The sequence below is a fragment of the Tasmannia lanceolata genome, unplaced genomic scaffold (genome assembly GCF_043159265.1).
Source record: "Tasmannia lanceolata isolate RefF3 unplaced genomic scaffold, GAP_Taslan_0.1 ptg000035l, whole genome shotgun sequence".
In the NCBI taxonomy this organism is placed as follows: domain Eukaryota; kingdom Viridiplantae; phylum Streptophyta; class Magnoliopsida; order Canellales; family Winteraceae; genus Tasmannia; species Tasmannia lanceolata.
The window spans coordinates 1,800,410-1,814,069 of NW_027518712.1; the positions used below are offsets into that span (position 1 = coordinate 1,800,410).

A 13,660-nucleotide genomic window follows, 5' to 3' on the forward strand; every position below is an offset into this window, starting at 1 on the left:
GAAAAATTTGAGTTTGCATGGGTTCTTTCTTTGGTATAGTGGTAAAACCAACTTCACAAAGGCTAGATCTAAGATTCTTCCTTTCATTGCTGAACATTACTTGAGGCTTGATGTCTCTGGTAGGTTTGGACCAAATGTTTCTTGCCCCTTCCTTGATTCTTAAACCAGGATCTACTCTAGATTTTTCTTTACATTTCGAAAGGTGTACATCCATTCTCTCCAGTGCCAAACACTTTGGATTCTAAAAGAAAACAATGAGAAACAAGGAACAGACTCCTGAGGACTCTTTCAAAGAAGACTTACAATATTCAAGGGACTTGACTAAATTTTGATTCACTCTTAAATCAAATGTATCATTTTTTAAATGGTAAGGTCAGCCACTCTTAGAGTAGTCTCAAAAACCATGCCAAAAGGCTCTAGTTTCCTCCATCAGGACATCCGTCATGGTTATACCCCTTCGGATTGCTCGGTTTTAATGCCCCTAGTTTAAAAAGGTGTCAAAGTAAGCCTTGCTGACACTATTCGGATTCCAGGATCCTGCCCTATAGAGTTGCTTCTCGGTCTCCTTGATTTGTCTTTTCGGAAGAAGTCAAAATTAATGTCTTCCAAGTTTTCAGTCTAAAAGACCACTTATCTCAACTTTTGCTTTCCAAGCTTTCAGTCTAAAAGACTACTTATCTCAATTTTTGCTTGTACTCAAACTTGGGAATTCTACGTAACTGAGGAACTCCTTCTGCTTCTATTCAACTCAACTTTTCATGGGAAGTATTTGCCTCTGACTAGATTGTCTCTTCAAGTTTTCAATCCAGCATACCACTACCCTTACCTTCTGATAAGTCAATCATTTTGCTTGTTGACTTAGCAAGAAAAACGACTTTCACCTTTCTCTAGGCCGCCCTTTCGGGTTTTCAACCTAGCGGATCTTCAGACTCTCATTCTTTTCTTTCTGTTTTTCTTTTCATTCGCCTCGAACCTTTACTTGTTTCACCAGAAGGACTTTCTAGGTGGGCTCGGGTTCAAAAGGGTTGAATACCTAAGGTTCTAAGGATTTGGACCGAATCTGGTCTAGCCAGACTACCTACGTACCCCAAAAATGGAGGATCAGGTCCGCGTAGTTCGCTTAAGGATTTTTCAAAGAATGGTTTAGCATTTAGCTTCAAAATTTTGAAAAGGGATTTTATCCCAAGGTTTGACCGAACTTGAATTAATCAAGTTGCCTACGTACCCCTGAAGAAATGAGGATCAGGTCCGACGTAGTTCGGGTGCATAAATGCCCCGGGTTTATAATGTGTTTGAAAAGAAACATTGGCTTTAAATTGCTGACCCAAAGGGTTCTCAAAAGGATTTTAAAACGTTGGATTTTGGCTATTAAGGCTCAAACGTCCAATGATGGCCTCCTGATGTATTTGATGTACAAGCTCTTTTGTTTAAGGTTCAAAGCCTTTGAAAATTTTTATTCGAGGAGTCTGGCGGTTTTCTGGCAAAACTTCAACCATTGTGCTTCACTCCCATCTTGCCTTGAAATCATAATGAAAATACACAGCCCAATTTTTCTTTTAGGGCTCAAATCTATGACTTCATTTCGAGAAAGTCTTCTCTCACTTCTTCATCAGCTCCACAGGATATCTGATACTTATCTCTTTAAAATTGTACTCTTCAACTGGATGCCTAAAGCAGATGAAGTCTTGCTTTGCTCAACGACAGGGCATTCCCCTGGTTTATCCTTATAGGATCAAGCAAGACTACCTCAAACCCCTCTAAACAGGTTTATCAATTCTTTGCGCTCCTTAGGAGATAAAGTTTTTCCAATCCATTTCTCCCGAGTTTCGAATTTCGATACCACTATCAATGGCTTCGATTTCTTCTTCAAGTGGCTATGCTCGACGCTCTTCCTCTCGTTTGACCATCTTTCAAATCTCGAGGGAAATTTCGTCTGCATTCTCATCCGAGAAGGGGGTCTTGTAGTTGTTTTAAACATTTAATCCAAGAGTGAATCATAAAAAATTGAAGATACAGACTCAAATGCTTTATTGAATTGAAATACTTTGAAGTACATAGATGACTTTGAACGCGCCTCAGTAGGCTCTACATTGAATTTAATCAAAAAGCTAAACACCGACTCTGAACGAGAAAGACTGATTGACATGACACATTTTCTTTTCTTTTTTTAACATCAACATAACTGAACTTTTCCAACTTCGAGAGAAGAAAGTTGATGTACACTCAATGAAAGACAAATCTAAAGACACAGGACACTTCTTCAAAGGTAGTGAACCGGCACTGAAAGTTTATAGGTGATACACCTTTCTTCATGATAATGATAATTACAAAGTTCGATCCCGAAGTAGGAATCCCAGAAAAGGCAACTCCACAAGGTCTAGGTTAAATGGGGCAACAAAAGGCTTATGCTGACAATATGGGTAAAGCAATAGACTGATGTATCGAATGAATTCAGAAATGGTCAGTCTTTTGGAAGAAGGGCTTTTTGTTGAACACAGACTTTTGACTTAGAAGCAATCACACTATCTCAATAGTCATGGGATAAAAATTCTAAACAAATAGAGAAAAGAGTAATCTTGAAATACATCAACGGGTATGTTAATTTGGAAAGAATCCTCAATCTATTCCTTAAGATGTTCTTTGGGTATAACCGTTCTTCTTTTGGGAATGAAAGAGTCAGGAACGATAAACATCCCTAATCAGAATAAGTTTCGATCTCAGCAACGATCATGCACTCAAAGAATACAGGTAAGATCAAACTTTTCCATCAATGATTTCGATATGATCCAAAGGTAAAAGATATATGATAGGTAAACATTGATCAATGAAAAATCAATGGCTCAGATAATAGACCATGGCCATAAGAATGACAAAAGTAGAGTCCAGGGCCAGATCTAAAATCTGAATGATGGATATCAACAACTGTAGATCAATATGATTAGATCAAGATGAGATGAGATAGCATAAGATTGCTTTCAACGGATTGATCATGAATGACTAATCCTATGAGATCTTTGGAAATGAATGGGATTTACATCCTAACCCCAAAGGAAAAGTTTTTTTAATCTTCGCACATTTTATCAGTGTTACCTGAAGGCATCAATCCTAACCCTAATCTAGCGGAGTGGAGAGAGGATCTCGACTCATGACTTTGTTTGTGTACCTAGGACCGATCGTAGCCATTGAAAGATGGACTACGGCCTAATCTAGACACAAATGGGTAGGATATCCTAAACTAGGCTCACACACACAATTGGGTAAGATATCCTAAACTAGGCTCACACACGTGATGCACATGTGTTCGTATACTACATGCATGTGTGGGTTAATCTAGGGGTAAGGCCGAGAGTTCCCTTAGCGCGAATCCATGTTCGATATACTGTACCAGTGTCCGGTGTATCAGTACGTGAACAAGAGATCCGTTTACGTACCATAAAGGTACTAGGCTAAGGGTGGAATGCTTCTCTAGCACAGAGGCACCAGGTGATGAAATCCCAGTCAACCATGCTAGATAACACTCCGGGTTCCTAAAATAGGACGTGTGTGCATGTGAGATGCAGGGGTTTAGATGAAAGTGATGTAAGTGTGTGCAATAAGTTCGCGCAATCTATGATGCCTTCAGGTTTTGTTAGATTAAGTTTGAGTAAATGTGATGAGAAAATAAAGCATACAAAGTAATCTAACAAGCATAAAAGAGATAGAGTTTTCATGAGCCGGTTGAAATAGATTCAAATGAGTTATCCTTTGGAATTGTAATGAAGTTAGGTTGTCCCCAGCAGAGTCGCCAGTCTGTGGGACCCGATCCCGCGAGAGGGGTGGGGCGCGAGCCGCCACGCACTATCTCTTGGTCTCTCGTACCCACGCGATTGGCGTGTGCCTTTTATTATTAATTTTAATTCATCTTTTATGTGAACTTGGGATCACTAAGGCAATCCGAATTCCACACAAAAGAGACTGACAGAGTCGCCACCTAGATGTGGGATCTAGGACCCATAATTAACCAGAAATCTAGACTCGCTACCTGGTTACAAGAATGGAAGGTATGGGGATTTATCCACCACATGCACCATTCCTGCCCGATAATCGGTCTTCAATTCCAAAAGTTAACTCTTTTAAATTTATTTTAAATGGCTCATTCAACTCTCTTGTTAATGTGCTATCTATGTGACATGCATCCTATGATCTAATTTCAATGTGAATCCTAAATGTGTATCTTGATTTCTTAATTGGTTTGGATTCAATCTAAGTGAAAGTTCTCCTAAAATTCTAATTTCATGGAAAATCCTAAGTGATTTGATTGTTTCAACAGTTTTAAAAGTGATTAGCCCGAGTCCTCAGATGGTCTGGTATTCATCCAAAGAAGCCTACGTATCCCCGCCTCCACGAGAATCAAGGCAACGTAGTTCTTCGCGCCTATTCTAAGTTATGATGCCTAAGACACCTAGCCCTCTATCCTAAACTCGATCTAAAAGACCGGACCAATTATTAAAGTTTATTGTACGATTATTTAAATTCCAGTGAATTGTGAATTTTAGGACACCCTATATGCCCTAACTAAATGCAGATTAGCCCTACGCTGATGCAGGTGGTTCTTACAACCTATGTGTGACTAGGCTGTATTTCCTAAGGAAAACCAAGGGTGGACTAGCGTATCCTACTCTAGTCATCACTCGGCGATGTGGATCGCCAACTGACCGGACGGAGGCGCTCCTATAACTCTAGGACAGACCTCTAACTCTAAAACAAGCACACAGCAAACAATCAATCAAACAACCTATCAAAAGAAAAACCCTAACTCTAAAATTCTCTATCGAGGAGAAACTCCTAACTCTAGAGGAAGGTCTTTTGAAAACAATATTTTAAAGGTTTTTGAAGAAGGTTTAAAACGTTTATTTATAAAAAAAGTTTGGCTGGACTTGGGATATAAATCCCAAGCTGCACTACGTACCTCGGAAGAGGATCAAGCCAACGTAGTTCGAAACGAACTCTCAAACTACGCTTCTAAAAGAAACACTCACACTACAGATTTTTTAAGGTTTGTTTATATTTTCAAATGTTTTTGATATTTTTAAAGTTTTCAAATGTTTTTGAGTTTTAAATTTCTAATGTTTTTGGATTTTAAAGCTTTTCCAATGCTCAGGACCTTTAGATGAATTCACTCTTACAGAGAACAAACAAGCATAACCATAAACTAGGGCAAAGCCCTAAAGCAAAAAGGGGAAACCCCAAACAAGCAACTAACGCCTCAAAGAGACGAACCACAACAAGAAAGATAGCGTCCCAAGAAGAGAGAAAACGATCCAAGATCCCAAGCAAGCAACGCTTTAATAAGACTGAGTTAGCCTCTAATCAAAGCGAAGTAATCAACAACTCTAAAGGAGAAACTCCGAACTAACAACACTAAAGAGGGGTACAAATGAGTCAGAGACTCTCTAATACTACAACTTAGAGGAGGAATGAGTCAAAGACTCCCAAAAAACGCCAACAGAAGAACCAATGAGTCAAAGACTCCCTAGTAATACCACAAAAGAACGAATGAGTCAAAGACTCTCTAATAATACCTACTAAGAAAACGAAGTGAATCAAAGACTCTCTAAAAGAAAAGGAAACACGAGTCAGAGACTCCACTAACACCCACTAAAGGATAGATGAGTCAAAGACTCTCTAAAAGAAATGGAAACATGAGTCAAAGACTCCACTAACACCAACTAAAGATAAATGAGTCAAAGACTCTCTAAGAGAAAAGGAAACACGAATTTGAACATTTGGCAGAGGTAAAACACCCAGCCGGGCCGGACAGCTACCTAGCCCTAGGGTGCAACAAATGTGCAACCCAATACCCATAAGGGTAGGGGTATGAAGCCAAGCCGAGTAGGGCGTTCTTCCAAAACCAAACGGCGCACAAAGAGGACTAACGAGAGAATGAGACCGGGCGGGTCTCCCAAACACACACAAAGATGAAGGTGCTTTAGAGATTTTAAGATGATTTTCACTTAATTTTTATTTTTTTAATGGATTTTACCAATTTTTAACCATATGAGTGATTTTACAAGTGAAGCTGTTGCAAACGAACTCGAAATGAGTTGAAACTTCTCCACCAACAAGATATGATGAGATGTAATTTACTGGAAGATTTTTACAGATTTTTACATTAAACTCATATTTAATATGGATTTAAAAATTAATTAACCAGATTGCAAAAATAACACATAAACTACTAGAAATAGATATCTAAATTCCATGAAATTTCTACAGTAGTAAGAGATAAGTGAAAATAGCATGCTGTGAGATTTCCATGAATTTAGAAAACTATTTACTATCAGTTTCGGATTTTTCAAATTTCAAACCAGATTATGAATTAACACTACAGCTCATATGAAACAAGATCCAAAGCACTTGAAAATTTTACAGAAGCAAGAAGTATAGAATTTAAGACTACTGTAAAACTTTGGAGAATTTTATCTGTGATTTGACGTCAGTAACAATTCTCCCAAAATCTGATAATTTTCAAAGAATGCGTAAAATAATATACCAAACAAAATCCAAAAATTCTCACAAATTCATGGTAGAATGTATCATTATCATATTATTTTCCCACGAAATTTCATTATTTTTGGAATCTGTTTAGTATATCGTTTAGTTTTCTTTGTTAAAAATCATGCAAAAATCCGAAAATATACCAAATAATTCTAAAAAAAAATTCCGAGAACGGTGTACCTACCTGTGATCGAAATCCTCGCCGAATCCGAGAGCCGAAAAACTCGAAAATTCCGCCTCCGTGCGATCGCTTCCGCTTTCTTTCTCTTTTTGCTTCTTTTTTGTTTCTTTTTCTTCTTTTCTTGTTTCTTTTCTTTTTTTTTCTTTTCAACCCCTCATAGCAACTTTGTTAGAACACATGATAGAAGAGAAATGAGTTCTCCCCCTTTACTCACCCTCATTGAACCATTTATAGCAAAGGAATGGGAGGGTGGTGGCCACCATTGTGGACTTATTCCATGGTAGGTGGCCACCATTGTGGACATATTCCATGGTAGGTGGCCACCATTGTGGACATTGAATTTTGACATGTGTGTGGCCCCATGCATGTTTTTTAAAGTTCTTTTGTGTAGGTAAAAGATAACCCAAATGGGTCCCATATGTGACCAAATTCCCAATTGTGCATAAAATCATATGCCCCACTCCAAAGTATGATCGGAACCGTTCATTTGATGGGCGACAATGTGATTTAATTTGTGCTCCGCTAATCAATCCTATGGGCTGATCCAAGCCATCCAATAGATCAAAATGTGAATATGTTACCCCATTTTTAAATCACTCCTATTTGATGATCCGAACCGTCCATTTGATGGGCGACAATTGATGATCTTGACCGTTCAAATAGTGGGCTGCGATGTGATTTAATTTGTGCTCCACTAATCAATCCTATGGGCTGATCCAAACCATCCAATAGATCAAAATGTGAATATGTTACCCCATTTTTAAATCACTCCCATTTGATGATCCGAACCGTCCATTTGATGGGCGACAATTGATGATCTTGACCGTTCAAATGGTGGGTCGCAATGTAAATTGGTTGTGCCCCCTTAAATCATTCCTCTATGACGATCCAGACCATCCAATTGATGGGTCCCCTACCTAAGTAGGTTGTGTCCTCCTAAATCATTTCAATGGGCTGATCCGAGTAACTCAACCTGATGATCGAAACAAAATTGGTTGTTAAAACGACTTCTCTGAGATCTTGACCGTTCTCTTGATGATCATCTTTAGGTGTTGGATCGAAGTAGGTTCAAAACTCATTTTTCACTAAAACAATGTGCGGGCCACCCTGTTTGATCCAAATCTAAACAAATGCTCAAGACGGGCCCATCAATCGGATCCAAATTCTCTCTTGTTCGGATTCTTGGGAATAATCTCTCTCAACACTTAACGGAAAAGTGCGAAACATGGCGGAAATGATTGAACGGGATTTCGCCCAAGCATAGCGAACTTGGGTCCGGTCAAAATGGGGTGTCTACAATACGTAGGCTTCTTTGGATGAATACTAGACCATCCGAGGACTCGGGCTAAATCGTTTAGAGTCTTAGGATTTGTTATGTTGTGTGTTTTCTTATGTTCTCTTACTTTCTGGTACTGATCCTATACCTTTAGCTGTAGCTTGCATGTGTTTGTCCATCAGAACTTAGACACCAGTTAGGTATGTCACTCATAACCTAGCAATATTTAGGTGGCACCTCTTTCATTTATTTTTTGTGTGCTTATTATTTCTATTCTCAGGAAATGCATGCTTAGATAGACGACTCCTGAGGATTGTTCCAATTTCACATGATTTTTGCCCAAAACTCTTCGAGGTTAATAATAAATGGCATAAGAGACCAAGTGTTCGCACTCGGGCGAATTGGGGGTGCTCTTCAAACCTTCTCCATTCGTCATCAGGCACGGACCTTTTGTATCTCTGGTTATCCATTGCAAACAGAGCATTTGTTTTGGTTCCATGGCGCATCCATAGATGGCGACTCTGAGTTATTTTTTAGATATATCTTGGTTTCGAGCCCTGGCTCCGAATCAGGATGTATCTCTTTCTTTTTATATCGCCACTCATGCTATGCTGTGAGGGTGGCATCCGTTTCGAGAGTTCCTTGGCAGAGCTCTCCTTCACACGTGGATGATCCAGAGGGTGTTAGGGACCCGTTCCCTCACCGCGTCCTCGGATCAGGGTCCACAGTACGGAGACAACTTATGATGCTTGATTCTGAATTCTTCACACAACGAATCTATCACTTTCTTGAAGTGGGATCCATTGTCTAATATCAATTCATGCAGGACACCATATCTGCAGATGATGTTGGCCCTGATAAACTTGGGACTTGATGCCGATGAAATCGAAGCATATGACTGAGCTTCGATCCAAGTGATGAAGTAATCGATTGCAACAAGTATATACTCCTGTCCGCTGGAGGACTTTGGAGAAATTTGGCCAATAATGTCAATATCCCAAACCGAGAAAGGCCACGGAGATGTGAACGAGTGGAGATTTGATGGTGGCACATGTATCAGATTAGCATGAATCTGACACAAGTGGCACTTCTTGACAAAAGTGAAGCATTATGCTTCAAAAGTAGTCCAAAAATAACCTTGACGGAGGACCTTCCGAGCTATCATCTTGCCGTTCATATGAGGACCACAGACACCTGAGTGAACATCTTCTAAGATTTATGTGGCTCTGTCTTCATCAACACAAAGGAGCTGGACTCCATCAAACAATCTGCGGTAGACGTCTCCCCCATAAATGACATACCTGGATGCCAGTTTCTGCAATGTCTTTTCTCCTTTAAAGAGGCCTCTGGGGGGTGCCCCCTACAGGAGATAAGATTTTTGATATCGAAATACTAAGGTTTCCCATCTGGATAACTGGCTGCTATCTGAACCATGTGTACATGTGCTGGGATGACATGTCGCTTTACTGCCAAATGACGGACCTTTACCCCTACTGGGATATCAACCATGGATGCGAGAAAGTCCAAAGCGTCATAGGACCTGTTTCTCAATCTAGAGATGTAAGTAAAGCTGATATTGTGCAAACTTTTCATCAGGCTCGTAAGTGTGATACGGAATCAACCTATGTTCTTTAGTGAGTTATTTCCCTTTTGTCTAACAAATGATCAACAGAGAATCTCCGTATACATCAAGGTCTTGTACCTCTAATGATGGGGCTGCTTCCACACCGGCTATGCAAGCTACGGAGTCAACCTATGTTCTTTAGTGAGCTATTTCCCATTTGTCTAACATATGATCAACAGAGAATCTCCGTATACATCAAGGTCTTGTACCACTAATGACAGGGCTGCTTCCAGACCGGCTATGCAAGGTTTGTACTCAGCCATATTGTTGGTGCAATTGAATTCTAATTTGATGGAAATTGGTATGTGCTCATTTCGAGGTGAGACAAGAATAATGCCAATTCCTCTGCCTCTTGAGTTTGACGCTCCGTCAAAGTACATAGTCCATGTAGTGTCAAGTGGTGCAGGTGCAGCTCTGATCGTCATGATCCCTTCATCTGAAAATTCACAACTCAGCTCTGTATCTTCAGTAGGTGCATCAGCTAATTGTTCTGTGATGATTCTACCTTTCACAGACTTCTGGGTGACATATGTGATGTCAAATTCTAATAACAATAGTAACCAACGAGCGGTCCTACCGATCAAGGCTGGTTTTTCAAATAGATACTTCTTTTGGTCCATCCGAGATATGGGGAAGATCCACTGTGATAACAAATAGTGCCTGAGCCTTTGATTTGCCCATACAAATGCTAGACAGGTTTTCTCTAGTTGAGTGATAATAAACTGGCATTTCTCTTCTTCTGCCAACATACATCCGAGAGATGTATCCGGGGTGGAAAGATACAAAAGGAAGGGTCATCCGGCGACTGCAGGTGTTAACAGTCGTGGTGATGACAAATAATCTTTGATCTTCTCGAAGGCTTGCCGGCATTCGGGGTTCCACTGTTTGGAAGCATTTTTCTTAAGAATCTTGAAAATTGGCTCACATGTATTGGTAAGTTGTGTTATGAAACGGATCAAATACTGTACTTATCCCAAGAATCCTCTAATCTTTTTTTCTGTTTGTGGAGAAGGCATCTCCTGGATTGCTTTGACTTTAGTAGAGTCTACCTCGATTCCTCTGTGGCTGACCAGGAAACCTAGCCACTTTCCAGAGATAACTCAAAAAACACACTTGTTTGGATTAAGCTAGAGTTGAGTCCTTACTCCAAGTCCACATCTACCGAGTTGAGTCCTACAGGGGGTGGACATTAACTATCCCTGGGCTCTCTCATGGTATACCTTTCAGCCAAGCAGTGTTGACCCGCAAATTCATTTACTAAAACCATTTCAAAAGAAAACTTATTTTTTTGAAAACCTTTAGATAAACATCTTATCAAATCCACCTGGCCAAATATTTTTCTAGGTCTACTGCTCTGACCAAAACCATAGATGTTATCCTATTGAATAGGTGGAGAATTCCATGTCGGGAATCACCATTGACCTCAAAAGTTTGTCCAACCCTCTAGTACTACCCTCTGGTGACTCCAATAAGAACCAAGGTTAGATAGATTAAAAATGAGACACTCGCCAACAGGCCAATATGACCCATCAGGTCAAAGGACATGTAAAGAGTCATGTCTGGTAGAATGGCTCAACTGTCTCCTGTCCACAAGCTATTCTAATGTGATCTTGTTCAGTACGCAATCTCATTGTCATACACATTCTATCTCGCTTATGGTCCACTGCCCAAGTGATTGAGATAAGTCACCCACATCTCGTGCATGTAGCCAAGATAGATGGTAGTTGTGTATAGGAGGAGGTGTCCAACCTCAACCCCAACAAGGAACTATTAAGTTCTGGAAAAGAACCGGGATCCCATATCTCCCTTCTCCCTATGATCTGTGAATCCATGAGCATGGTGAAATCCAAGGAGTGACTTGGTTTGGCAACCTAGAGGGGGGTGAATAGGATGTTTATAAAAAATTTCTCTTTTAGAAACTTTTTCTAAAATTTCACCCAAGACATATCCCTTGTTTAATTAAGTTTGAAATATTTGAACTTTAAACAATATTACAAATTAATATTAGTTCAAAAACCCTTGTTGATTAGCAAACTTAATTAGGTGATTTATAGCCTAGTTAGCAAGGTACAAATATTCAATCAAAACCAAAATGCTAACTCCTCATTCAATTTCAAATATGTAAAAATGCAATCACAAATAAATAAGAGAGTGAGAGGGAGAGAGAGATAGAGAAATACCAACACAAGTGACACAAAGATTTATAGTGGTTCGGCAAACGGCCTACTCCACTCTACTCAAGGTCGCACTTGAGGATTTCCACTATTTAGACCTCCACGACGCCCGGCTCCGAGGCTTTTACACTCCAAGGGAATTAAATAAGGATGCCCTTCCACCTTTACAATGACTCTCCTTCTCCGCCGAATTCTAAACGCTTTCTCCCAAGGGAATTAAAAACGGATGCCCTTGCCACCGATCAAATGAAGAAGAAGAAGAAGTATTAGCCTCTTACTAGGCTTGATTACAAGTTGTAGCTCACACACTTTCTCTCAAGAATAATTTGCAAATGAAAGGCTAAACCAATCTCAAATGATTTTCCCAAAATCAAGGCACCAGAGGTTGGTGAGAGAAATTACCCAAAAATGATTCACAAATGATTTTCTAGGGTTTGTTGAAGTTGGACAATGTTCATCACATGTTTTAGACCCATTAAATGGGTATATATGGTGTCCCAACTCAATATGACCATTTCAGGGGCAAAACGGTTATTTTCGGGTCAAACAGTCAACTACCCGTTGGACCACAACGGCTATATTTTTTTGAACAAAAACACTTCTCGGAGTTCCGAGAATTCAAACAGAGCTTTTAATTTTAGAACCTGGATCATTTCTCAGAGCTCTCAGAATTTTCTCGGAGTTCCGAGCTTGGAGCTCTGAGAATAATTCTCGGAGTTCCGAGACTGGATTTCCAGCAAATAGTGTCTGATTTGAAAAATTCATATCTTCTTCGTTTTGCATCGAATTTCGATGTTCTTATACTCTACGGATATGAGAAAAATGAGAGCTATCTGCTAAAAATATTTTTAAATATTTAAACAAGTTTTGATAGGATTTAGTTGTTGGTCCAGGTTGTTGCTTCGGAACTCTGTTTTGTTCATTCTTGTGCTGAATGTCATATGGGTCCCAACATGTTGGTACACCACCATGGCCATTCACTTATCCATTTAAGTCCTTAAAGGGTGTGTTAGTCTCTTTGAAAAATATATTTTTAGGGGTTTTAAGATGTGCCTTGATAAGAGAAAACACAAAAGAGAAAGGTGATACATACTGTCATTCTAGGTACTCTCTTGTTCTCTTGAGCCAATCTTCATTTGATCTTCAATGGTGTGCTTAGCTTGCTTTCGGATCTTCAAGGTTGAGCGTTTTTGCTTGACACCTTCCAAGGATGATGCCACCATTTGGTTCAAGCTCCTTTGAAAGTTGTTGATCCACAAGCTTTGGCCTTCATTGATCTTCCTTTGTTTGTTCAATGCTTTGAGATGGTTGTGTGGAACTTCTCCTTGGTTGATCATCCAAGGTATGGTTTGTCCAAGTATGCTCTAGCTCCTTTGTCCTTTATTTGGTTCATCTTCAAGCTTAGGCCTTCTGTGTGTGCTAGCATGGATTGACCTGTGAATTACCTGTCTATAGCACAACACTCAAGGCAAATAATTAGTCCATAAATGACTAATCAATTTGCGTTTGTTAATCATCAAAACAAGGTGATTGAGTGAACCCATGGGGAACCCTTGGGCTAACAATCTCCATCTTTTTTATGATGATAAACCAAATTGATTAGAGAGGTGGGAGGATCCTCTTATGAGGATTAGATAAGCAAGATGAGTGCGACTACTCCCCCTCAACTTATGCATAAGTTATATTTAACAAATTATTGTACAAGAATGCATATGATTATGGATCTAATCAATTGCACAAATTCTTCCCCTTTTGACATTAGCAAAAAGGAAGGATTAAGCATTTAAGCACAATTACATAAAGCATCAAAGATATTCAATGAGAATATGATGCTCCCCCTATCTACTTATCATGAGTTACCAATTAAA

At 39.5% G+C, this 13,660-nt stretch overlaps 1 protein-coding gene across 1 annotated transcript; it reads right to left on the bottom strand.

Annotated features, from left to right (window-relative positions):
* Nucleotides 1–9,779: 9,779 nt before the first annotated feature.
* LOC143859613 (uncharacterized) lies at nucleotides 9,780–10,367 on the bottom strand. Its single transcript, XM_077370272.1, has one exon. It carries the CDS (start codon nucleotides 10,365–10,367, stop codon nucleotides 9,780–9,782), a length of 588 nt encoding a protein of 195 aa, XP_077226387.1.
* Between the last annotated feature and the right edge of the window lie 3,293 nt (nucleotides 10,368–13,660).